The 26,246-nt window shown below is 37.4% G+C and overlaps 1 protein-coding gene across 1 annotated transcript in view; it reads left to right on the plus strand.

Moving 5' to 3' along the window:
* UXS1 (UDP-glucuronate decarboxylase 1) overlaps positions 1-26,246 on the plus strand; it is a 57,417-nt gene that overhangs the window by 13,818 nt on the left and 17,353 nt on the right. The window contains exons 3-8 of the mRNA XM_032679359.1: positions 1,561-1,609; positions 3,153-3,196; positions 6,864-6,924; positions 11,640-11,820; positions 23,305-23,409; positions 24,728-24,787. Of these exons, the coding sequence (XP_032535250.1) occupies positions 1,561-1,609; positions 3,153-3,196; positions 6,864-6,924; positions 11,640-11,820; positions 23,305-23,409; positions 24,728-24,787 (500 nt within the window). The remainder of the gene's footprint in view (positions 1-1,560; positions 1,610-3,152; positions 3,197-6,863; positions 6,925-11,639; positions 11,821-23,304; positions 23,410-24,727; positions 24,788-26,246) is intronic.

Here is a 26,246-nt window from a genome sequence, read left to right on the forward strand (position 1 = left end):
CAAATTCTACCACTACCTGCATATTTCTTATTTGAGATGTCCTTTTTAGAGCTATTGAGGGGGAAAACTTTATTTCTGAATGTCTGATGTTGGTCCTCATCCAGTAAGATTGTCTTTGTTAGGAGGAAGAGCTTGTTAAATAATAAACTGCAGTGACAGTCCTTCAGTTCCAGAATTAGTAGGAACTATTTTTGAGGCGACCTTTTAATATACTGAGGGATTTTCCAAATTTTCCCGGCTCGTTTATCAGAGAGGAAAGGCTATATATTCCACAGTTGTTTGTATAGCTTTCTGTAAATTTCTGTTTTTTGGAAAAACATTTCCAAAATCCACCAGGATAGCTTAATGTTGCTTCCTTATAGTAAATTCATTCAATGTTAACTGGAGGGTTTTTATTTGCCACTAATACAATAAATGGCAATCTGATTTGAAAAGATGGTTCAGGGTCTGTGTGTCTTTGTGTAGGAATTTACTGTACTTTTTACAGATACCACAAAATCAATCTGGCCGCTAAGGTTTTTGCCTCAGTAATAGACTGAGCTGACTTTTAAAAGGTAAGAGTTTTACAGAGGGTTATGAAGGGAATCGTTGCTCTAACTTCTAACAGTATGGTGTATATATATATATATCTGCTTAACAAAGGATCTTCTATTTCCCTAGGTGTAATGAGTTCAAGTCCCAAGTAAAGGAGCTCTGTTTTTTTATTTATGAAAGAACTCCATTTTATGTTGGATACCTATGAATCCTCTAGTATGCAAAAACTTACTACTGGAAGATAAATAATTCCCCTTTCAGAAGGTTTAATTGAAAAAATATAATTATGCAAATGTAAGGAAAATTACGTAGACTATATGCAGGGGGTAAAATATTCTACCCTTGTAGAAGTTTACTCAAGAATGAACACAACTCACTGAGATATTTTACACAATTAGATGCTCAGTGAGACCACACAGATTTGTGCAAGACATTAGCTTCTTAGATGGTGCTCTGTTTTCATAAGTTACCACGACATGCATCATCCTTGACTTCATTTCAAATGACTAGCATTTGTGTGAGAAGTCAGTATTGCCCATGAGGTGGTCACTTAAGACACATTTTAGTATAGGGCTTTTTTTCCCTTGTGTTTGAAAAAGTTCAAAGTGAGATCTGTTTGTCCTTTTCTCTCTTTGATTGATACTGTTGTGGCATTAAGCGAAAATGTTTTATCAGTGTACAGAGACCCTCAAAGAGAGTTTTGGGCATTTGCACAGTAAAGTTACACTCAAAAACAGTGATTAGACGCTTTTCTAAAATGAAGTTAATTTTCTGTATAGAATGAATGTCATTTTTATAGTTACTGTTCTTTCCTGTGGGCTGGTTCAGTTTCTGCCAAACTTGGTGATAAAGCTAACTGATTTCAGCGGGAATTGAACCACCCACTTTAATTTGTTCTGAGTATGTCTTTGAAATGATACTAACTCGAGATGCTTTGAAGGTGTTGTTTTAACAGCATGATGAAGGTGCAGTGGAGCAGCTATTGCTTAGGTATGGATTATGGTTTTTTTCTTTTCTTGCCAACAGGACTCTTCAAGAAAATGGGGATCAGAAGGTGGAGAGTAAAATAGAGGAGGTTAGTTTGCTAATACTTGCAATCTGTTTTGTTTTGAGGACTCCATTTCACTGATTTCATGTTGAAGAGGTGCATTTAGTTTTATCTCATTACTCTCGATTCTACTAAAACCATTCAAAGCATTGGATTTGTGTCTGTACGTAAGTTTTTGAACTGTTCTTTGCTATAGTTGAGTTTCTAACATGAATGCATAACTCTGCTTTGTTTTCCTCAAAACCTTTCTTGAAAGTAATAAATCTGCTGATGCATTTGCTGCAGAGACTGTGGTAGAATCCTTCTGAGAACTGTTAAATTTGTTACTGAAAGGATATACACAAATTCTTTCCTCTGTCACCCTTACAAAATGTGAAGTATATATATCTCATTAGAAACTTGAAGCTGCCCAAAAATGCTTTGCTTTGTTCTACAATAATGGACACAGATAGCAATGTTTGTGGTTGGGGATGATGTGCAGTACTAATGCTTTAAGCATGAGCCTGGTAATTTCTGGAGTAGGCATGGGAAATGAACACACTGGTGGTTCTGAACTTCTGTACCAATACCTCTGAATTTCAATTTCAACCTCAGTTTGTTGTGAGATTTTAAGAATATGTGCAACAATTCTTTCTCCAAATGTTCTAGACTTCTAATAACAATAAAGCAAAGCGTCTAAGAGATACAGAAGCCCTTGAGGTCATAACCCCTTACCCTTGTGTGGGTATGAGGGACTGTATTAGTGTAGTCTGGTCTGTCTAATGTCTTGTATTCCAGCAGGTTTATATAACAATTGTTCCTCTGAACGCAATGAGGAGCCCACTGAAATTGTTTAAAATGAGTGGAGAGATTGTGTTCTTAGTTTGTCTTTTCCATGCCTCTCTTCTCTTTTTTTCTTTCCTTTTTTTTTTTTTCTTTAATTCTGGTAAGTGTAGCAACAAGCATTGTGAAAATTCCAACTGTTAAAGAATGGTGAAATGCTTGAAATTCAATGTGTAGAACAGAGTTACTGTAAGGTCTGAGAAATTCTGGGCATTTCTGGATCTTTTTAAAGCTTGAACCATCAGAATAACTGTTTCAAGAGCTATTTGCTGCTGCACAGAGCTAAATATTTAATAAATGTAAATGACAATACCGTATTATTTCCTCTTAACGTGAATATGCAGCGTATTTCAGTTTATGAAGTTCTTGAATTGTCTAGTTCTAATTAGAAGTATTTGTACAAAACAAATTAATGTTGGTTGTTGATGTGTTGCTACATAGTACCACTTCAAGTGACAACCTTCTGATAGCTTTCAACTTATGTATAGCCCTAGAGAGTGTTTTGTTTTCAGTGGTAAGCTAAGGGATTTCATTTCACACTGTACTAGGTGATTGGATTTTTGGTGGAAAAGGTTCAAGGCTTTTTTATGTAAAGGATGCTTTAAGATGCAAGTTTCTTGGAGTGTCTTCAGTAAAGCTCTTCATAGGAGACTGCCATGATTTTTGCTCAAAAGTAGTTCCCTGTATGTGTGGTTTGTGATGTGAGTCGAGTTTTATTCAAAGATTAAATGTTTTTCCTTTATTTTAGGCTATTGCACCTCTAAGGGAGAAAATCAAAGATCTAGAAAAAAGGTACGTCTTCTGCTAAATTTGGGAAGCAATTCAAAGGCACAGTTTCTGTTCTGTAGCTGTCAACTCTGTAATTGTAGACTTGAGAGAAATGTTTTGTGTATACCCTCAGCACGTTTGAGTTGTTATTATGTGTAAGTGAGGATGGGGCCTTGAATGCTGAAAGATACTCGTGCTTAAGGTATTCAGGCTGATTAATCCCACTAAAGCAAACTGGGAGTGCTGAATTCTTGTAAAGTTCAAATCATGTGGAGGAGTTCACTGTTTGGAGTCCATCTGATGAATGGATTACCATGGTTTAGAAAGTCCAACCCAGGTGTGTGTTTACATGTACTGGTTTCAACGTCAAGAGACTGAAAGTATGTTTAACCTCATTTTTCCTGTGCTTGTGATCAGTTACCATGGTTCAGCTGATTACAGTGATTTGCTTGTGAATTGTAGTCTGTGTATGAGCTTTGGATGAGCCTGACTGACTTGCTTCTCTCAGGATTTGTAAGGGAATGTGTTATCTTGGATTAAACTGGATGATGCAGTTGAGAAAAAGCACACAAGCTTTATGATGAGCTGCAAATATTAAATATGTACTGTAGATCCACAAGTGCATATAATAGACATAGTTGCTAAAAAAATAAAAATCCAAGCCTCATCCATTTCTCCCTTGCTGCTTGTGTTCACCCTGCGAGATCATTTCCTCACTTTTATGCCATCAGAACCATTTGAGTAAGCTGGATGGGGAAACCAGGGATTTCAGTGTATATTTGCAAGTGACTCCCTCTCTTCACAGCCTAGTTGCCTTTCTGTCAGATCAGTTCTCTGATTTGAGTGTCCTCATGGGCAGATTCTTTTCATCACAAAACAAGGTCTGGAACAGGGTTGGGAATTGTCAGCTCTGATAAGGATATGTTGCCTTGACAGTGATAGTGTTTTGCAGGTGGCACTGCTGGTGTCCCAATCAAACAGCCAGCCAAGAGTGCTGCATTACTGAGGGCCAATTCTCAACTTGTCCAAGCAGTGCCAGTAAGCCCACGAGGTTACATATGGCATACTGGTGGTTGTGTGCTGTTCCCCTTGAAAGGGGGGCAGAAATACCATTGCTCTTGGCCAGGGGTTTACTTGACACCCAGAGTGTTTTGGTGTTGAGAGTTTTGTCATTCCAGTGAGCAGTTGCCCCTCCTCCTCCCACCCCTCCTGGGCTGTAAGAAAAAAAACAAGAGACAAATTTTCAGTTGTTTTTTACAATGGATTTGAAAGGTTCAGTGACCTGCCACATGCAACTTGCTTCAGTGAGAATACTGATCTGATTGCTCATCTCTTAATGTGCATGTGAACTTCATGATTGAACTAGGCATGTATTGGCAACATGAAACAAATTGCAGACTGTGTTACCTGTAGTGGTTGCATGTGATACTACCATACTAATTATAACTGTTCAATTGATGTATTTAATCTTTATTGATAGCCCGGTCAATGTTCAGTTTCAGTTGCTGTCAATTCAGGTATTTTCTTCTGCCATCCACAGAGGACCTTTATGGAAGCACATTCCTTTTGGTTTTTTTCTTTTTTTTTTTTAATAATTACGATATTTTTCCAAATGAGCAATGAGTTGTTGAGTGGAACCACTGAGTTAAAACTTCTCCCAGGAGCCATCTAAATGCTCTTTTCTTTTTGCATGTATTGATGAGTCTTGTTTCAGATCTCTAGCAAAGAAGAGAAAGAATTGAAATATTTTTTACCTCTCTGTGAGGCAGTCTGGCAGTCTGGGAATTATACTTTCACAAAATGTGGGCTCTTATTATTGTTGGATTTTTCAAATAATGCATTCATTTACCTCTGCTGGTTAGCTGCATGTGGGTTGTTGCAATTAATAATATTTTAATTTTATGGCTATGTAAAGTGACAGTAAATAACTACTCACTGTCAGATACCTGAAGGCTGATCCTGCTTGCAAAGCTGACTTTAGTGTCAATGTTTTCTTACCTCATAAGCTGATAAAACGTGAAAGCAAGCCATAGTCATGTTTTTGGGAAGCAGGAAAAACAAGAATTCCTTAATGCTAGTCTCATGACAAGAGGTTGTTTAACTGAAGCTAAAGCTGGAAAGTTTTTATTAATAGCTTGCACAGCAAAAGCATTGCCATCAAGTCACCAAGGCAAGCATTAGGTCAAGATAAACTCAATGTTGTTGCCAAAAGATCGTCATTTGGCTGCCAGACTCTATCCCACTGCTTCTGAACTAGTATTGGTGTAATAGAAGGAGCAAAAGTGATTGTGAGGTACCTTTGGCAGCAAATGACTCCGGGCTGGATTAATATGACCTTAAAATAATGGTCTTGGAAATGGAGAAGACAGACTTGTGCCTTCCATCTAGTTATTTGGCACTTAAACTTTTTCTGACCTCCATTAATCTCTTGTTATTGATGAATTTTCCTTTCTGTCACAGAAAGGAGGAGTTTTGCTTTCTGCATTATGCTTATGCACTGCTCTTTTTCATTGCCTCAGCTTAAAGAAATTGTTAATGACCTGTATAGTGATATAAGGCAAGTGTAAGTAGTTTCTTATTTCAGTCTCCCTGTGTGGCTAACATTGGAAGGTTCCAGCACCATATTTCTCCTATCCAAGAAACAAAACTGATAGCAGCTTTCACAGTGGGATGAAAACTTGATGAAGTACAGAAGCATCTGCGCTTTACCTCTGAAAAATTCTTGTTGAGCCAGTACTGCAGGTTGGAAGCAGAGGAGGTGCTTCAAGATCAGAGGTTTAGTCAGTTCAGTCAGCATGTGTTTGTGAGCAGGAGAAAATGTAACTCTTGGTGTATATGGCTCCTGTGTGATACATCCAGTTGCATCTCTGTCATGTGGACTTACTGGAGGAGAAGGGTAACCATAATTTGATTTCCGTGCAGTGTCACACTGATACTTAATTAAGAAACACCTGAGCTATTAAAATATTGCCAAGACTATGATGCTAATTACTGAAATAAATAAATAAATTAAGATTCACATCTTCTTTGAGAGGATATTTGCTGTATACAAAATACATGCTGGGGAAGGAGAAAAGTGATGTAATTCCACATTCATGAAATCGTCTAAGGTTCTAAGTATCAAGGGCTTGATAGAGCACCTAAGATTTATATGTCACATAATTTTATTTTACAATGGTTTTGTTTTGATTAAGGTCCTGTAAGGAAGGTGCAAAAATTAAGTAGCAGTAGCTTGAAGACCATCAAAACAACGGCAGTCTAGATGTTCCTGAGAAGCAAATTAGGATTAGTTTTCATACAGAATAAGCTCTCTGGTAGAAATTGAAGTATCTTAAGAGATGTTTCTTCAACATTCTGATTGTAAACTTTAAATTGATTGTTGTGAAACTTTAAGGAGATTTAAAACTTTGTACTGTAAGTTTCTCATTGAAATTTTAAGGAGAAGTGTTCCAAGTCAATGCTGTAAGTCACAAAACTTGCTTTCTTTTCCAGAACTTTTAAGAAGGTTGTTTATCTTTTAGAACTTTTTAAAAAAAGTGTCCAATTGCTGTTTTATTGTTTTATTTTCTTGTGATATCATGCCTGGCATCAGTTCTTCTCTCAAAAAATAGAAGTCAAGTGATTCATTCTAGAAAATCAGAAGGGCTGAAACTTACTTAGTTTCTCTTCTTTGTTTTGAAATGTTCTGTAGTTTTACCCAGAAATATCCACCAGTGAAATTTTTATCAGAAAAGGATCGTAAAAGAATCCTGGTAAGTTGGTGTTTATTTGGGGGTTGTTTTTGGGAAAAAACAAATAATTCTGTGAAATGTAATCTGTCTTGTAGGATTAATTAAAGACATGAAAAGGGATAAAGTAAATTACCTTGGATGTCATATATGTTGGACAGAGTAGTGCTTCACTTACTTTGTGTTATTGTTCATATGCTGAGTGTGAGAACATGAGACTTGGACTCTGTTCTGGAGATTCGATTTGCCAATTAAACTCCTCTGTAACATTGTAGAATTGCATTGCCAAAGGATCTTTGTGTGTGTTCCCAGATGGCTTAAACTTGCAAAGCCTGGGAGACTTTTTAGGCACATCTTGACAGAAAGCTTGTGTGACTGAATGGTGCAAAATGTAGTCATAAGGCTGGAAAAACAGCTGCTCTGCCGGGAGTGTTCATCTCTCTGTTATCTTCTCAGTTGTTTCTGTTATTTTGAAGCATCATAAGCATTTGAGGGTAGAAGAGGGGGTGGCAGGTTAAGTCAGGACAAGTAGTCATCCAGGGCATTCTTAAACTCAGTGAGTGGTGCTGCAACATCAGCTTTCCAGTTCTGTCTGTAAACACTTTTGAAATTATCTGTGACCTAAATTTTTCCTTTTTTCTCTTTGTCAACTGGGAAAAAATTTTCCCATGTTTTGAAAACAGAGATATGTAAACATAGAGTATGAACTTCTGCCTCTGTTGTAAAAAGCAAAGTCTAGGACAAAACCCTGCTAAAGTGCCTAACCTACCTGATGCTGTCATTTGCTTTGAGTTCAAAATTTTGAAGAAAAACACTGAAGATATGCAGATTAAAAAATTGTAATTTTGCTGCGTTGTTAGGCAATAATCTTCATTGCTCTTGCAAAATTTCATAAAAAATGTTATCAAATTATTTTAATTCTGCAATGATGTTCTGTCATTTTTGTGACAGTCTGAAGGAAGGAGACCTCTAGGCTCTCTGTGCCCTTGTTGAATATGGAAGATATGCTGAGAGAATAGCAGAGAGAGGTTTAAGTCTGAAAATTCCTAAATTGTGTGCCTCATGTGCAAGGGTAATAAAGTAACCTTAATGTCATTTTCTGTGTAAGTGAGAAGATGCTTTCAGGAAAAGTGTCAGTGAAAGCTACTAACAGGCCGTGGAGCTCTTAATGTTCACTTTGACTTTGCCACTGAAAAATCCTGGATGTTTTGTTGAAATCTGTTATTTCAACAGAGATGGCAAGTAGTTGAAAGAGGATTGTTTTCTGCTGACCTGGAGGTGAACAGATTTTCGGTGTCCGCGTATTTTGTAGAGTTTAAATTTCTAAAGAGAAAACTGGCCAAAAGGAATGGCAAGTTGTTCTGTCATTTCTTCTCTGTTGTGGTCAGGGATTAGTTTGGTGCCAACTTGGATGGGCATTCACAAGCCTCCTGCCCATGTGGGCTGTTCTGTTCTGTTCTGAGTTGCTGTTATAATCCTATGAGAAATAAGAATCCATGTTTTGAGTAGCTGAAATCCACATATAAAGGTCACATGTAGACCTTGCATGACACTTCAAAATTTCTCAAGACTTGGCGAGCCAAGTGAACTTCAGTAGATAATTTTCTTTGTATTTTGTTGTTAGTGCATCTTTTTCTAGAATCCATCCTAAATTCTGATTTATTCCAGCTCCAGCCTGGAAATACCCACAGCTCTGACTTGACTAGACAACAGTTCTAGCAATTATTTTTTATACACTGCATATGTTTGGAGATGTTTGCTAGTAATGATGGTATTTCAGCTGGGACTAGAGACACTGTCACTTTCATTGAAAAGAGGTCTTCATCCTGTTGTGCATGGTTTATCCATTTCCTGAGCTCTCTGAAGTGACTAAGCCACAGGCTTTCATATACCAGAGAAGGAATTCCGTTAATATTATGGAAGATAGCGTTGGCATTTGTTCAGTCTGTTGGGTGGAGCTTTTTCTGAATTGAATACAGTAGACTGATAAAAGCAGAAAATAAAAAATGAATATGGTTTCCATGTAATACATGACATGTTTTGAATCTGACTGCAGACAGAAGAAATGAACTCATGTAACAAATAGTCAAACTTAGAAGTGACTCTAGTGGAGATAATTATCAGTAATATTTGTGCCTTTTAGTAGGTGCTGAAGTTACCAAACATATTTGCACTACTAAGTAATTAAATATTTTTATTAATTCCTATGAATCCCCAAGTGCTGGTACTTCAGTTCAGATATGGAAATTATTCATGTACAATATATGATTGTGTAGATTAATATGTCATTGTGATTTGCGGGAAATCATATTTAGAAATTACACTGTTATGAGTGATTACAGGAAGGTTATACAAAGAACTTCAGTGATAAATAATCTTTTTTTTTAATGTAACCTCAAGTAATGAAAAAAACCATAATTTACACAGTTGTTTACTTTTCCAGGGGAAATTCAGCTCCTTTTTCAATTATTTCTTTGTCTAATACCTATGGAAGTGATAAGTTAATAAAGCTAACTTAGATTTATCATAGAAACTATTTGCAGGTTTAAAGTAACTGGAAACTTCTTTCCAGACAAAATTGGTTTGTGCTTTTTTCTTTTTTCCTTTTTGTTTGTTTGCTTACATATAGCATAGTGCTGTAAGGAGTGGTTGGTTTTGTTGTGGTTTTTTCCAAAAGGGAGATTGGGAAGAAGACACTTTCTTTTACTGCACCAAAGATATAGTGCAAGCATCAAGTTTGCCTTCTCTGCAACCTTGGAAATAGAAGTAGCAACAGGAGATTTCCTTGGGCCTTGGTTGAAGGAGTAGGTTCAGGTCATCTACAGAAAAGTTTTGTCCTCATCACCACAGAAAAGCCAAAACCCTTGGAACATTCAGGAAGGCTGCAACATGCTTCCAAGACAGGATAAGCTTATGGCAGTAGGTTTTCCATGCATAGTTCGTGTGGTGGCACATGGCAGAGGACTGTTCTGCCTCAGTTACTATTCTTCTTTCCTTGTTCACAGCATTCTACCAGAAACCTGTTCTTCCATCCTCTCTGTTGCAGTGTGGTAGGAATCTTGAGATTCTTTTTTTTCTTTCAAAGAGGGCTTCTCCTAAATACTGTCTCTCCTTCAGGTTTGTCAAGGAACTGAATCACATGTTGAATCTGCTACAAGGAAGCCCTGACAAACTCAGAGGAATACTAAATAGGCCAACTAAATGATTCTTTTATTAACTGGTACTTACAGTTACTTTGAAACACTGGTGGTCCTGAATTTTTAATAAGAAAAACAAGTGTGAGAATGCAAGAAGTGGACATTCAAGTTTTTACAAAAGAAAACAGATGTAGTTTTTATGGGAGTTTTTTAGAGTTTTTTTCCCTTTTCAGTCTTTGGTAGTTTTCCTTTATCTTTTTTCTAGTTTAAAAAAAAAATCTGCCGATCTGGCTTTTTAAAATAGTGGATGGCAAGGTAGTGGGCAGGATAAATGTTTAGCCTTTGACTAACCCAAAGTGAAAGAACTCCAGGCATCTCATCCCTCTCCACAAAGTACTTTGTTGTTGTAGCACACCATTAGATTCCTGCTCGACAATTACACCATGTCCTTTCATTGTTTAGTTAGTTGTCGCTGCAGCTGAAGAATGGACATCAACAGCTGAATCACTTTCAAAATGTGAATTTGATCAGGCAGTCATATAATATAGCTGATGCCACACAGAGCTTTACAAGTCCATTTGTTGAGACTGGTGATCTGTCATGTCTTTGTTCCTGAAAACAGATTATGTAATGCAGAAAAAATAATTGCTTCTGTAGATAGATCTGTCTGGATGTGTCACACAACTTGCTGTTATACTTACTTGCATTGACTGCTTCAGTACTGAGTTTTGGGGGCTGTTTTTGATTGTTTACTGTTGAAGTCTGAGATGCAAAAGGGGAAAAAATAATGAACTTTCTTGTTTCTTGTACATCTGCAATGGAACAAGAGTATGAGGTTTTAAATATTTTTTTTCTGCTTATTTCTTTGCAATAAAACATCAGAAATTTCCAAGACAGGCAAATGCTGCATGTCAGAGCTAATGATATAGAACTTTTTCAGTTGTCAGGGACCTGCAGAAATCATCTAGACCAACTGCCTGACCTCTTCAGTCCGAATGATGTGAGCTATGAATGCATTAAAACACAAAAAGAATGATTTTGGATTTAGCAAATATTTCAAATGAGAGGTCTTCAAAGAATTTCCTTCCTCCTTTCTGGGTGAAAACTTGCAGTACTTACTTAGAACACCCAACATATCTTCCATTTATACAAGACAAAAGCTAGATTTGACATGTCAGATATTATAAATCTGACACAAAAATAACCTGGCATTCTGTCATCTCTTTTTTTATGGGAAATGGAATTTGCAGAAAATTCTCCTGTTACCTTTTTGTGTCTTTAGGCTTTGCTGTTGCATAAAAGGGCACAATCCAATTTGAAAGAAAAAAGGAAAATAATGTAATCTGAAAAAGAGATTTTGTTGATGTGAATAGGTAGCTGAACTTCTAGCCTGACAGTGATGAAACATGTCAAATATATCTCTTGAAATTTTGAATGCTGTAAATCTTGGAACAAAAAGAGGTATGGAAATGGAGTTGTTGTTGTTGTTTTCCCTGGAGTAAACAAAGATCTGAAAGCTACTGTTCTGTCTTCATGTTTGTAGACTTTGTCTAGTGTTTCTGTAAAAAGAAAAAGAAATTTATACCAACTGTCCTAACGCAGATAACTGGAGGAGCAGGGTTTGTGGGTTCTCATCTTACTGACAAACTAATGATGGATGGCCATGAGGTTACAGTTGTGGACAACTTCTTTACGGGCAGGAAAAGAAATGTGGAGCACTGGATTGGTCATGAGAACTTCGAACTGATAAATCACGATGTCGTTGAGCCCCTGTACATTGAAGGTAAGTAGTCTCTGCTTTGGTATTTGCAGTTTGTTGTGCTTTACCCTTCTAAGTATGTGTGCCTGTAAAGAAATTAAATTTATGCACTAAATTCTGGATTGATCTATGTAATAGCTCTGTGCTTTGTTTATTATTAGTCTATTTTCTGTGACCACTATGGAGTGAGAGGTTCAGAGTGCTTTTGTCTTTGAAATCTGTTCTTCATGAGTGGATGGGAGGAAGGAGATCTTAAAACATTTCTGATGTGACTGATTTTGTGAGAAGGCAAGATGGCAGTGGGTCAGTCTGTCTGTCCCATCCATTGTCCCATTTCCCTGTGTGCCTGCACAGGCTTACACACACAGAGTCTGCAGTCCAGATATTTCATGAACTGCACGGTTTAATTCAGGGCTTCAGTTACCCTAGACTTGCTTCCTGCAACTGTGTACAGTCAGTTGAGAGGAAGCTAACTTCCCTTAGTTCCCTAAAGTGTCTTCTGTAGAAAACATTGCTCCTACTTTAGGTACAGGCATTCTACAGTCTGTAGAATAGGAAAACAACACCACCAAATTTCCCTGGGTTTCAACAGAAAAACAAAAAAACCCACCAATCCTAAACAAGGAAAGAAACAGGAAAAACATTATGCTTCAAAGTAGTAGTTCAACATATAAACTGTCATAAACCTCAAACTACTGTGCCGTATTGTAAGATAGCATTAAGGTAGTTGTATTTGTGAGATACATGGATTTATAGACTTCTATGGGAGTATATAGGTATATAATGAATCAATGAAAGCATTACTCAAATTAACACTGCAGTTCTGGTGAGTTTGCTCCATCCTTTTAAAACTCTGTAGCAATAGAGTTGTTCATTTTTTAAAACAAAAAAATGAATCTCAGTTGTATTTTTTTATTCCTGCTAAATCTAATGGATGGGATTTCACACAAAAAATCTCTAGCACTTGCATCTCTTGTGTAATAGCTTGTGATGAATTCCTAACAACACTGCTGGAACAGTCCTACATAAACACATGCTCCTGCTCTGTTTTGACAATGCACTGGTTTAGTTACTCCTGTTATTTTACTTCAAAGCTTTGCTTCTACAGATAGGATAATGGGACAAGGATCTTATAAATTGACTCCAGGTGCTGGTAGCTTATACTCCATCCACTTCAATTTGTCAGCTTTCCTAACCTTATTTCTGACTGATAGCACCTGAAACCTTCTCAGAGAATTATCATCATTGCTAATACTGTTGTCCAACGAACTAGGCACTAATGAGTGGGAATTCTGAAATCCTTCAGCTGCCTTTCCATCTTCTGTGTAATTAAGACACCAATTCCCCAATTTGTGCTGACAACAAATTATAGCATGTTATTCAGTGAGTAGTTTATTGAATGTCTTCTCATCCTTCAGCGGTGTAAATTGAAGCTGGCATGGTTATATGTTAAAATAAAATTAACTTTCTACACTAGTATAAGAACATGATAAAATTTGATTTCACTGTAGAGTTTAGAGTCCAGAGAGGCAGTGGGGGATAGATCTTGCAACAGATTAACAAGTTTGCATGCAGATCAGATACTACTTTTCTTAGTCCCATTTTCTCCTTTTTACTTGTCAATAGAAGTTGCAATGACTGAACTCATGATGAAAAGTAGGTTTGTGTCCAGAGAATTTCTGCGTATTTGCTGTCCTGTTTAAGGCAGGTCATATAAGGTTGTTCGACAGTTGAATTCCAGAGAGAGTAATCAGTGTTTTATTTCTGATAGAGACCTCATTTCTGGTCTAGAAAGAGCAGTGATTTCACTTTTGATTTGGAAAAGTGAATTAAATCTCGAGATGCATAACTTTGAGCTCCACAGTGATGCCTACGCACAATCTGCCTTGGCTGCGTCATTGTCTTTGATCCATGGCATGAAGTGGCACTCAGCATTCTTGAATCGTGATCTAGATTGGGCAGAGACAATAATAAATCACCTAAACACACATTTTATTTTTTAGGCCTGTGATAACTCTGGTTAACTGTAACGCTGAATGTCTTTCTCCTCCTCTACTAGGGTTTCCTTTGCTTTAGCATTTGGTAAAGTCAGTGGAAAAGGCACAAGAACATAGCTTTCACTTGGGCTTTTTCAAACAGAAGAACAAGGGCCCTGAATTCTTTAATGGAATGAAAGTAGTTTAGGAATCTTGAAAGATGGAAAATAGTAAAAAAAATAAATTCAGAAATAGTTATATTAACCCCTTTTTTTCCTATTTTAGTTGAATTCTACATTTTTAAAATACTTAAGGTTTTTAAAGGTATTTTCATTTCAACCTTATGCTTATATAGAGGTTTAATACACTAATAAATGGGGTTTTTTGATACAGAAAGACAGGTTTTTTTCTGAAGAGTGGTCTGTAAAGAAAAGATCTCTTGTTACTCTTTTTTTCTATTATCAGAAAAAAAATGCAGAAATCCACCTTTACTTATATTGTGCTTCATTCTCTACATTGTTTCAGATTGCAATCTCCCTGAGATAGTTACTTGTGAGCACTGTGGCACATGCTACTACTAATCATAGTGTAAAGACATACAGATATTATTTGGAGAACAAATGAGAATGGATGCTTGATCTGGTGTTACTGTGATCCACTCCACTTCAGGGTAATAAATTGCATTAAAAATGCTAAAGGAAATTTTAGATTAAATAAATGTAGGTCATAAGTAATGTACTTGGTTTACGTAGTGCCTTCAGAAATAGTTCTGTCTTGTTTATACCCACCTTTGCATTAAAGTTGACTGTGTATTTGTAGAAAAAATTAGGTTTTGTTTTTATATAATTTTAAGCCCCCAAGTCTGTATTTTTGCTGTGAAACAGTTATACTTAAGTACGTGTATAAACAAAAAAACCAAACCAAAAAACCCCAAACAAACAAACAAAACAGAAAACTGCCATGCAATCTCGCAAAGAACAACCTCAACCCCAAAAGCACATACATGCCTTCACCCTGGAAAAAAAAGGCAACCAATCAACCAAAAAACCTTAAAAAATACCCCCACACCGTACACCCTCAAAACCCCCCAAAACACGCACACACAAAAATATAAGCCACTTCCAAGGTGATGTAGTAAGATGGTAGTCATTCTACAAGTTGGATTTCTAGAAAGCAAGTAATGTCTCTCAGTTTTCAGTCTTGAGGCCTGGTTATCAAATGCTGTTAGGCACACACACCTTTTCTGCAACAGCTCCAGCAGTTGAATAAATATGAAAGAAAACCTCAGACAGGTATGCATAGCCTATATCCTTCTCACCCTGGTGTTTCTTCTTCTTACTTCTTTCAGCCACCTTTGGAAGCCTTAAAACAATATTCTATAAGGTGATAGATGCCTATTCCCTTTAAAACTCTCCCACCTGAAGGATGTCCTCAGGTGAACTATTTCACAGTTCACATAAACACACTAAGGCCTTGGGTTTCTTTTTGGTTGTTTGTGGAGTTTTTTGTTTGTTGGTTTGGTTTTGCCACACCTTTCACAAATTTGAAACAAACATGGGCCTAAAAATGCCACAGCTTTCCAGTCAACAGTGAAAACCCTTAGAATCACATAACCATCAAAGTTGGAAGAGAACTTTAAGATCATCCAGTCCAACTGTCAACCCAGCACTGCCACTGTAACCCCTAAGCCACTAAACTATATCACCCAGCACCAGATCCAGATGCCTCTTAAACACCTCCAGGGATGGTGACTCAGCCACCTCCCCAGGCAACCTCTTCCAATGCCTGACACAGTAACAATGAAAAATTCTTTTGTAGTATCTACTCTGAAGCTTCCTTGTCTCAGCTTAAGGCCATTTCCTCTAGTCCTCTCACTGCAGGCATGGCAGGACAGACTGTCCCCCACCTAACTACAACCTCCTTTCAGATAACTGTGGAGAGTGATGAGGTCACCCCTGAGCCTCTTCATCTTGAGACTAAACAAACCCAGCTCCCTCGTAAGACATGTTTTCTAGACACTTTATGAGCCTTGTTGCTTTTCTTTGGACATGCTCCAGCACCTCAATGTCCTTTTTAAAGTGAGGGGCCCAGAACTGAATGCAGTACTTGAGGTGTAGCCTCACCAGTACCAAGTACAGGATAACAATCACTTCCCTCATCTGTTCTTGATAGAGGCCAGGATGCTGTTGGTCCTCCTTGGTGCACTGTTGGCTCCTATTGAGCCAGCTGTCAAACAGCACCCCAAAGTCCCTTTCTGCTGAACAGCTCTTGAGCCACTCCTCCTCAAGTCTGTAGCACTGCATGGGGTTGCTGTGACCCAAGTGCAGGACACAGCACTTCACCTTATTGAACCTTATGCAGTTGTCCGTGGCGCATTGATAAGTCTGCCCTGGTCTCTCTGCAGAGCCTTCCTACCCTCGAGCTGATCAACACTCCCACCCAGCTTAGTGTCATCTGCATATTTACTGAAGGTGCACTTAATCTCCACATCAGTTGACTCAATTGAACTGATTTTATTTCACTAATCACAGATGTTTTGAAAAATATTGGTATAATACTTTTAAAATTGCAGTCTGGGGCAGCTGAAAGTAAAACAGGTTATTTCTTTTTTGGGCAGAGTAGTGAAGAGTAGTTCCATTCTGATGTTCAAAGACTTGTTACAACAAATACATGTACACTGCCTGATATAATACGAAATGACAGAGAAGAAAAATGTGTGTAAGTGGTGAATAAGGATGAACTGTCTTATCGCTTGTGTCCTGAAATTAACTGATCTTCAATTATTTGAATTAAATAAAGCTGTTTGGTTTTGGTCTTGGTTTCTTGTTTTGTTTTAATTCTTCATGCCAGCTGTCTGATTTCTGGAAAAACAGTTCTTAAATGTTGGCTCTAATTTCAGTGACTGTTGTGAATGCAAAGGTAGTTTTGGCTTATCTGACTTTCGCTGAAAAGCTTTCAAAATGATAAAACAAAAACACATTTTGTAAGTTGAGAGAAGTGCTGTAAGTATGTGGCATATATAGTTATGAGGAGATGGGCTTTCAGAGTTTTCAGGAGGTGTTGCAGTTGTTAGTTACAGACATAGGTAAGTAAAATAACTATTTATAGAACTTTATTAGATCATTTGCTTGACTGTGACTACAAAAAGCTTTTAGTTATAAGTACTTTGCTAGCTTGTGGGTCTGAGTTGACTTTAAGGCTAAAACCAACAGTCTCCCAAAATTGGTCAAAAAAATAGTCTATAGCTTCCTGAAGTCAGGATGATAACATTTTACTAAAGTGTTCTCAGTATCTTCAAGGCATCTCACAGGTAAATTAAAGCATACAAATAGAGGCACAGGGAGTGTCTTCAGTACATTCCTTTTTCTTTTTTTTTCTGTACTTCCAGATTTTTCCCTTCCTAGCCTTTGTTCCTTCTGACAGATACTTAATACATTTAACTTGGTGGTTTTAGATTGTTCAGTTAGGGAATGTTACGGCAAGGCAGAGGACATGTGCTGCTAAATTTTGTTTATCCAGAGCTGAGTACAGTGGTGCCTTAGTCTCTGGAGTGAAGCTCTCCAAAACTCCTCCAGTATGAGCAATATGGTAAACCTTTATGAAGTTATTCTAGTTTGTCTGAAGTTACAGACAGCATTTTTGACATCAGGGAAATTATTTTTACTTGTAGTCCTTTTTAGTTCGGGGCAATAGAAATGTCTCCCTTCACTGTGTCAGTATCTCTGGCCTGACCTACAGTAATGGAATTGGCATAGCTCTTTTTATGTTCAAGCTGTAGAAACTTGTTTGTGCACTTCTGATCAAAGCTTTTCTGCTTAGTACTTCCTGACTAGCAAATACAGTGATGGATGCAGGTGCTTAGTGGACTTAGTGACCCGTTTAGTCCTTTCTGGGGCTATGACATGTGTTGAAGGCAGAAATTGAAGATGGTAATTTCCTGGCATAGGAAAGGTGGTAGGTTCCTCCCTTACCAATCACTTAGGAAATATAGAGAACACATGCATTATTATGGCTAGAAAATAAAGAAAGATGATATGAAGGAAGGTAGTTTAATTGCAGTATTTTGTAGAAATGAGTGCTTATATTGATCATTCTTGTTTAGCATTAAGGAAAACACAAGACTGAACATTCATGTCCAGATTTAGGTATTGCAGATTCCATGTATGCTAAATTTTAGGGATTTTTTTAGCTTTTCACCTAGAAAAGAGCATAATTGACAAGTGTTAGTTGCTATTTATTTTCCAATATGTTACTTAAACGTTATGTTGAGCATAGATTTCTATATTTGCCACTGTATACCTGGCTTGAATGTTTATGCCATCTTCTGTGTCTGTGCTATTTTGAAATGAATTTAATTTTTTGCCTTTTTTCCAGCAAAATTATAACAAATTTATTTAATCTTTCTTTATTACTAGTCTACCATCCTGTGCTTGGTAAACTACTTGCTGCTGTGTTCCTGTGGTTTAGAGTGTTCTAATCCCCAATATGAGTTACATACAAAACTTTCAGAATTCTATTGTTATCATTTGTTCTTCTTTTATGGTCCTTACTTACCTAGGTAAAGCTTTGCGCTACCATTCACATGATTATTTTCAAATAATGCACTGATTTATTTGCAAAGCTAGCTCAAGGCTTCTTGGTGGGCAGAATTAAATGCTGTCAAACTTTTTTTCTTTACCTCATGTAATAAGGAAGAGGTGTGGAGGTCAATAACTAGATGCATTTCTTTGTGTCCTCCAGTAGCTACTGTCCCAGGCACCCTAACAGTTAATCCTGTGAAAAGCTGTACCTAGGATAGCTGTGCACAGTTATGACTGGCTTAAATAACTGTCAGCTTTGTGCTAGAGCACACAAGGTTGTCAACCAAGCTAGGTGGGTGGCTTTGTCTGGCTGACCTGATGAAATTCTGAGACAAAAAAATAGTAGATATTTTTTAGACCTGACAGTTCATAGAGAGAAGGTGGAAGGAGAAATAATTGTTCTTGTCTCAACATCGGCAGTTTGATGGATCAAATGTGACAAGTTTGCAGGAGAAACTTGTCTTTTCACCCTGCTGAGATGTCCAGCATTCTCTAAATGTTTTGGAAAAACAGTGATGTTTTCCATTGGTCTAAGACTTGATATACTAAAGATTCCTTAATGGGCAAGAGGGGAAGTCCTTTAGCTGCTTGTCTGCCTATCCCTTTGTTCTAGAAGATGGCCATCTGACACTTGACAAATGCCCCATCTTCCATCTCTCTGCTAGTTCTGCTTTTGCTGAACCTTTTCAGCACAGGGTTCTATTTTTGCCTTTGTGCATATGGGAAAAAATACATTGAGGCAAACCATACTGAGACGACCAAGACTGTATTTCTGGCAAGGAAAACCTGGGTTTTCCCCCAACTCCTTCTCTTTATTTCATTTAAAGCAATCGTTAGCTGGGAAACAAGGAGAAATGAAGGACTAAAAGGAGAAGAGTGTTTTCACTTTTCTTTCTTTTTTTTTCAACACTGTTCATTACCCTTAATTTTTTGTTTATAAATAAATAAACTTGAATATTATAAGAAACTTTTGGGGCTTTGTATTTATATGCATTTGTTTCTAGCTAAGTTATATGACCACTTATATGATCACAGGCCTAGCTGTATCCTTGTGTGGCAAAAGGGAAGGTAGCTTTTCACTCCGTTTATCTGAATTGTCGCATGCCATTAAAGGAACCCCTCTTATAGGAGCTGCTGATTGTCAAAAATTCAGCAGGTATTTGAAAAAAAAGCAAAAATTAAGTGGATGGAGAGGGAGACAGGAAAGAGTTCACTACTGCTTCAACAGACTAGGATTGGGCAGTAAATTACTGACAGACCAAAATACTTTTGAGGTGATATTTTCACTTTGCAAAAATTTCACCACAGCTTGCTGAAAACTAGATTTAGAAGAGGTTATGATGGAATAGGTAGGTAGAAACAGCATGAAACTCAGGTCAGAGTTCATCTCTGAGTTGGCTGCAGGTGACTTCAACTATTGCTTTGTTCATTTTTCTGAGCCACTGTTCTTGAATTACCTGCTGTCTGCGAACAGCGTTCAGTGGCTTTGCTAAGCATTCCTTTTGCCAGCTTCCAGTCTGCCCTTTTCTTCGCTTTCATGACAGTACCATGCTGTGGGAGGGGGATACTTATATTCAGAGGCATAACTTGAGTCAGTCAAGTTATTCATATTCAGGGCTTATCTGTAGGAGGCATGTCAAACTTTAACTGACCAACTAAACTTTACCCCGTGCTACATTTTTGCTTTATTTCCCCAGCACAAAAATTGATTACAATTTTATTCACTGCTTAAGCTTACAATGTCAATAGTGACCAAAGCAAGGAATAATTATTCCATGTCACTCTTCATCATGCAGAGCAATTAATTAGCTTCAAGTTGCAGACAGAAATCCTGAAAGTTTCAGTTGCATTAGCAATGCAGGCAGGGCTTGGAATCAAGCCTGAGCTGAGAGCTTGCTTTCTCCAAGTCCCGCTGCATCAGACAGTCTTTGGATGCTATTTATGTTGTTATTATAGGTGCCTTGTGTGGCAGGTTTTCTCTTGATGCCGTATCAAAGTTGATAGTGGTTGGAAATACTGTTTTCTGTTAGTTCAAGAACAAATAGCAGAAGATTTGCTACATGAAATTGTACTTCTCTGCACCTTTTTATGTGAGAATAAATCCTCACCAGTGTTACACAACTGCCAAAACTGTCTCTCTCTAGCTTTCTGGGCTGTTTTGACATCTTTTAGGCAGCTGTTCATCTCTGCTCTAGAGGTAAACACCTGAAGACCAAAGACAGCACAGCAGCATATAAGAGATAGATACATTTTGTGGCATCTGCTCGAGCATACTGACAAATACCATTATTCTATCATGACAGTAAAACTTGCAGTGATAGTCGTGCAGATTACCTTAGAAACTCATCCTGTGTTTATACTGGTAGTTAATTGTTCTCTGGGGCGAGGTTTGACTTGAAATAATTTCTCCTTGTTTTGGTCACTCTTGATATTGTAAGCTTAAGCAGTGAATAAAATTTAATTTGTTATTGTCGGATTTCTGATGTGATGCCAATAATGCAGGGCTGCAGCATTGGGTAAACTTTGACATGCTAGCTACAGATAAGCTAGTATACACTTATCTGAGCTATGTTACATAGAAGGCAGCAACTGAGCTTGCCCAGTAGGCTGAAATACAGCAGTTAATCTAGAAAAACTTGACATTATGTGCAAGCACACTTCATTAAGGATTCAGAAAGAAAGTAGGTTAAATATTTTACCATGCCAATTTAGCCAGTATTTTTAAAGCATTACTATCAGAACATGTGCTTATCTTACAAAGGATGTTATGTTTTAATATGAAGGAGGTTTGTGTTTTGAAGACTTTTAACTAATTTTAATTCTTTTATTGCTTAATAGACTATTGAAAACTGTGCCTTTCACATGGATAAATCAAGCCACTTATATATGCTGCTGCTCTAATTCTGTGCTTTTTTTTTATATTAGAGAGAGAGGTCAGAAAGCAAAGGATTGTGTGTTTACTTTGTCAAATGAAATTTGAGAATCAGGAAGGAAGGGAAGTCTTCAACAGGAAGTACATTTCTCTAACATTTCAGTGTTCTCAGATAGTTGTGAGCAGGGGATAACTTTGTATTTGATTTTTTATTTTTTCATATAGTGATAGGACGAGGGGTAATGGCTTTAAACTGAGAGAAGGTAGGTTTAGGTTAGAGATAGGGAAGAAGTTCTTTACTGTGAGGGTGGTGAGGCATTGGAACAGGTTACCCAGAGAAGTTGTGGGAATCCCATCCTTGGAAGAGTTCAAGGCCAGGCTGGATGGGGCTCTGAGCAACCTGGTCTAGTGCAAAGTGTCCCTGCCTATGGCAGGGGAGTTGGAACTAGATGATCTTAAAGGTCTCTTTCAACCCAAACCATTCTGTGGTTTTTTTTCTCTACTTAGATGTAACTCAGATACAGCTTGTGTTGTGTAAGCAAGTATAGTTATATTTAAATGGAGAAAAAGAAAAAAAAAATGTTCATTTGAAAGTCAAGGATGCTTCTACCCTGTTTTTAGTAGTAAAATTCATTTAAAACTGGAGAAAAACATTCAGATACTGTGAAAGTTAAACCCAACAGAGGGATGAGAGAAATCAATATGTGGTCAAAATACAGCTTTATTTTTTAATGTTGTTATTTGCTACTGCTTGTTAATAATAAAACACCTAAGGAAATAACTAAAAGGAAAAAACATTTATTTGACCAATGGTGTTCTGTTCTAGGACAAGACAGCCTTATGCCATGCAGTATTTTCTTCTGTCAGAATAGCACCTGGCCTTGACTTTTCCAGGTTCTGTCAGGTTGCAGTGCTGAGTCTTCTTAAAAAAAAAACTCACTACTTTTCTTTTGAAATACAAAGAAGGAAGTATTTTCCCTCTCTTTTGTCCTGCCATTCTAATTCTTATGTCACCTTTTGATTGCTTTTCTTGGTTGACCTTGGTGTAGGGAATTTGTTTTTCTTAAACATCACTATCTGTCATTTGATCTTATGTGTAATTTTTTTTTTTTGCATTCGCTTATCCATAGCTGTTTTTTCACATAGTTCTGGCTGGCTGTTATTCATGTTACACAGAGGACAGAAAAGACATTTACATATTTACAACAGTCATGTTATGAACAGATTGCAGGTTGAGCTTTTGAATATCGGATACTGTGAAAATTTTCGTTGCTTTGTTTTCATTATAGTTGAACAAAAAATCCTTATTTCCCTGTAATATCTTCAACCTTTGCATTCCTATCTCAGACAATGAATTTTGACTTGTGTGTAGGTTAATTATATTTCATAACAGGGAGTGGAGGGGCACTGAAATCTGTGTTGGCTTCTGGTTTGTGTGTTTGTTTTCTTAATTAAAGCTAAAATGCTGTATTATCCAAAGCAGAGCATAGAACAAAGGTCATCATCATAGGGAAAAAAGGACAAAAGTTACATGCCTGTTTCTTGCCATATATATTTAATATATAAATATGATACAAACCCCATTAATATTTCATTGACAAGTGGTTTAGAAATAAAAATACAATATTTATTTTTCCAAATGGTTCTTCATGGTATTACAAAAATATTTCTACCATTTTTGCATCAAATTCCATTTCAGAAAATATTCTGAAGCTTGTAGTCACTTAAAAACTTGAGGGTAACAGATTGTTGCAAATACTTTTGCAACTTCTAAACATTTCTGACATACTCCTAAGTAAAGTTTTTACAAGTGGAAAGTGTGAACACCAACACAGTCATCTGTATCTTGTCAGCAGTGTTGAGATATATATTATGCTTTAGGTTTTGTTTTACTAAAAATTAAGTCTTTCTAATGGTTACAACAGGTTTCCATACATATTATCTGTAGGTGGCAATACAGGAAGTGTTGAGTTCCTGTGCTAGGAAATGCAGAGGATTACTTGTTTCTTGACTCTAATGCTATCTCCTTTAATATGTTAATGGGAAAATAATAATGTTCCCCCCCTCCATTTTTCCCTAGTGGATCAGATCTATCATCTAGCATCTCCTGCTTCTCCTCCAAATTACATGTATAATCCTATAAAGACATTAAAGACCAACACTATTGGGACATTAAACATGCTGGGTAAGTGGAATTTTTTTTCTTACTTAGCTTGATTAGAATAATATAACCTGGACAGAGTTGCTGGGGAGAGGGGAGGATGGAGCGGATGAGTTGTACATTTTAAAAAGTTGTTTCTTTAAGAAAAATAAGGTTGGGGGTATTTTTACTGTCTTTGTACTTTTCCTTTAAATATATCTACAAATGAACATTGATAACGTGGCTGTCAAAGCACAAGAACTTCATGCCTGTAACTTGGCTACGAAGTGTGCAGTAATTATAAAAGTCCCAGGAACAGTTAAGAGCGTGTTATTTTATAGCAGGGTTTTGTTCACGACTGCACTTTTCACTTTGGTGACTGTGGAATGTTCCCATGATTGCCATGAGTGACTGTTCCTTTCCGCCACAGCAAATGTTGAACTAGGTGGAACTGCACCCTCTTGTGCATGCCTTGGCTAGCAAATTCTGAAAGAATGTTTAATGTCTGGCTTCATGCTAGATAATTACAAGGCAATGGTTTCGGCTTTGTCTGTTAGGTTTTATGCTGGAAATGGGTCTATGAAAAGAAGACCTCAAGCATTTGCTACTTTTCCCCTCCATCTTTGATCCATTTGATATATGCTGCAGCTTGATCTGTGTGTCACTGATCCTAAGAGTTGTTATGAGTCAAAAAAACTCCCGGGCATTAGCTCAGCTGAGTTTCTCCTCTGAGTGATACTCCAAAGTGTACAATTCAGAGAATTAAGTGATTTAGAAGCTATTGAGGTACCAGAATGGCGTAGGTGAATGGCATATACTTTGATTTGCCATGCCAACTTGGAGACCAGAAAGTCATTGAAATGGAGTGTAGGGATAATCTCAACTGATGGGTAGGATCATCCAAGCAGTTTGAAGGGACATAATAGAAGAGAAATTATTGATTCTTGTCCTATAATATGTTATTCTCTATCAGTTTCTTTACACAGCTTATCTTTAAGGTATGTAAAGAAGGATTTGGTAATCATAATATAGTGTGTTATTTCAAGATCCTAATTTCCTAAGTGGTTTATGCTTCCTTGGCCTTTATATAGGTTGTAATACATTAAGTTCTTGGATCTTGATTCATTGCAACTTTTAGTCCCAGAAGCAAACACATCACATGTGGGTGCTGCTCTGCTGGTTTTATGTTTTCTAGTTTGGGAATGTGAGCTATGGATGTGATTTACAGCTAGATCTGTCCAGTGAAATGAAATTCTCTTTAAAAACATGTAAAACAGGATCACACTGAACCAGCTAATGTGACTGAAAGATTCTTGCACTTGCTCTTAATTGTGTTTTTCTTTCTTGATTGCCCAAAATTTAGGGTTAGCTAAACGTGTTGGAGCACGGCTGCTGCTGGCCTCTACATCAGAGGTATATGGAGGTAAGAAGGATAAAACAACATTTAGAGCTTTTTAGATATGACTGTATATAAGGGTATTTACAAATGTTTTGGCAGATGTCAGAATGATAGATTTTCATCACTGTCAGATGTACTTCTCACACTTCAGAATGTGAGAATGTGAGAAGGGTATTTACAATGTTTGCTTTACGTCTCTAGTCACGAGTGGTGGCAGGAGACTTGGAGTGTTGTTTATACCTTTCCTGTGTCCTGGTTTACATCTCTTTTTCTGAAAGGCTTGTGGGGAAACGGGACGTTGAACTCTAATTAAAATCCAGATGCCGTAATGAAAACCCGAGAGGAAAGATCATTTCAGTAGTAAATATATATATCTTTTCCCAGACATGAATTGTATTGTTAAGATTTAGCAATCACTCTGATGTGTAAGAGACAAGGATGTAACCTCCAAACTAAGAAAATAGTGGGTGGTTGTGCAGGTTCTTGTGATGTCCTTTAAAATGTAGTGTTCAGCAGCAGTGCTGTATCTCTCCATCTTCTTTGTACTGTTAGAAGAGAAGTAGTGAGAGAATGACAGATACAATGCTGGCTGGATGCAGCGAGAATCCTGAGTACTTCCTTGGGGTGTATGACAGACCATGCGCCTCTTGGGTAAACTTCCTGCTGTTGTGGACTCTTGCCTAATTGGTAATAGCAGAGTTGCAGCATTAGTGGAGATACTCAGGCACAGTCACCTGCTCAACCTGAGTAGATTTGAGAGTCTAGACTATAAAGAACAAACAAGCAAACAAACAGTGGTCATCTGTGTTAGACTATAGGAAGCTTTGTGAGCAAGAAGTGAGGAAGGACAAAGAACGCACCTCCAGGTGCTCCACTTTTGGTGGAGGACGTTCAGTCAAGAAGGTTCAAAGCAAATATCCAAGCAAGAGATCACTAAGATGACTGACCAGCCAGATAAGTGGCTTGAGCATGTGCAGCATTCTTACTGCAGGGAAGCAGTCTACTCAGATTATAGTCTGACTAAACAGGAAAAGCTATTGTGATGAAAAATAAAGGACAGAAAATAAAGTCAGAAGATATCTCTTAGCAGTCTCCAAACAGGAATTCTCCAAGGTGTGTTACGTAGAGAGTTTCCAAGTGCTTTGTAGGACTGCCTCTGCCAGAAAGGACGTAGAAAACTGGAGCAACCATCCACATCACAGCATCTTTTGAGGCCCTTTTAAGATTGCTACGGGATTTTATAACCATGTGAAACCTCTATGCATTTACCATTGCTCTGTGGCTTTCATATAGCAGGAATTCGTCTGTAATCGTGTCTGAGCAGCATTAAAACAGGAAAGTTTAATCGGAACTGGCTGTCAAGGTTGTTTCAAAAGTTAACCTGTAACACTTGAAAGTTTTATAGTAACGTATGCAAACTTCAAATCCAGTAAAAATGATACAGCCACACAGGCAGCAAAGGGGAGAAGTTTAACAAAGTGTT

This window comes from Chiroxiphia lanceolata, chromosome 2 (genome assembly GCF_009829145.1).
Source record: "Chiroxiphia lanceolata isolate bChiLan1 chromosome 2, bChiLan1.pri, whole genome shotgun sequence".
NCBI classification, from domain to species: domain Eukaryota; kingdom Metazoa; phylum Chordata; class Aves; order Passeriformes; family Pipridae; genus Chiroxiphia; species Chiroxiphia lanceolata.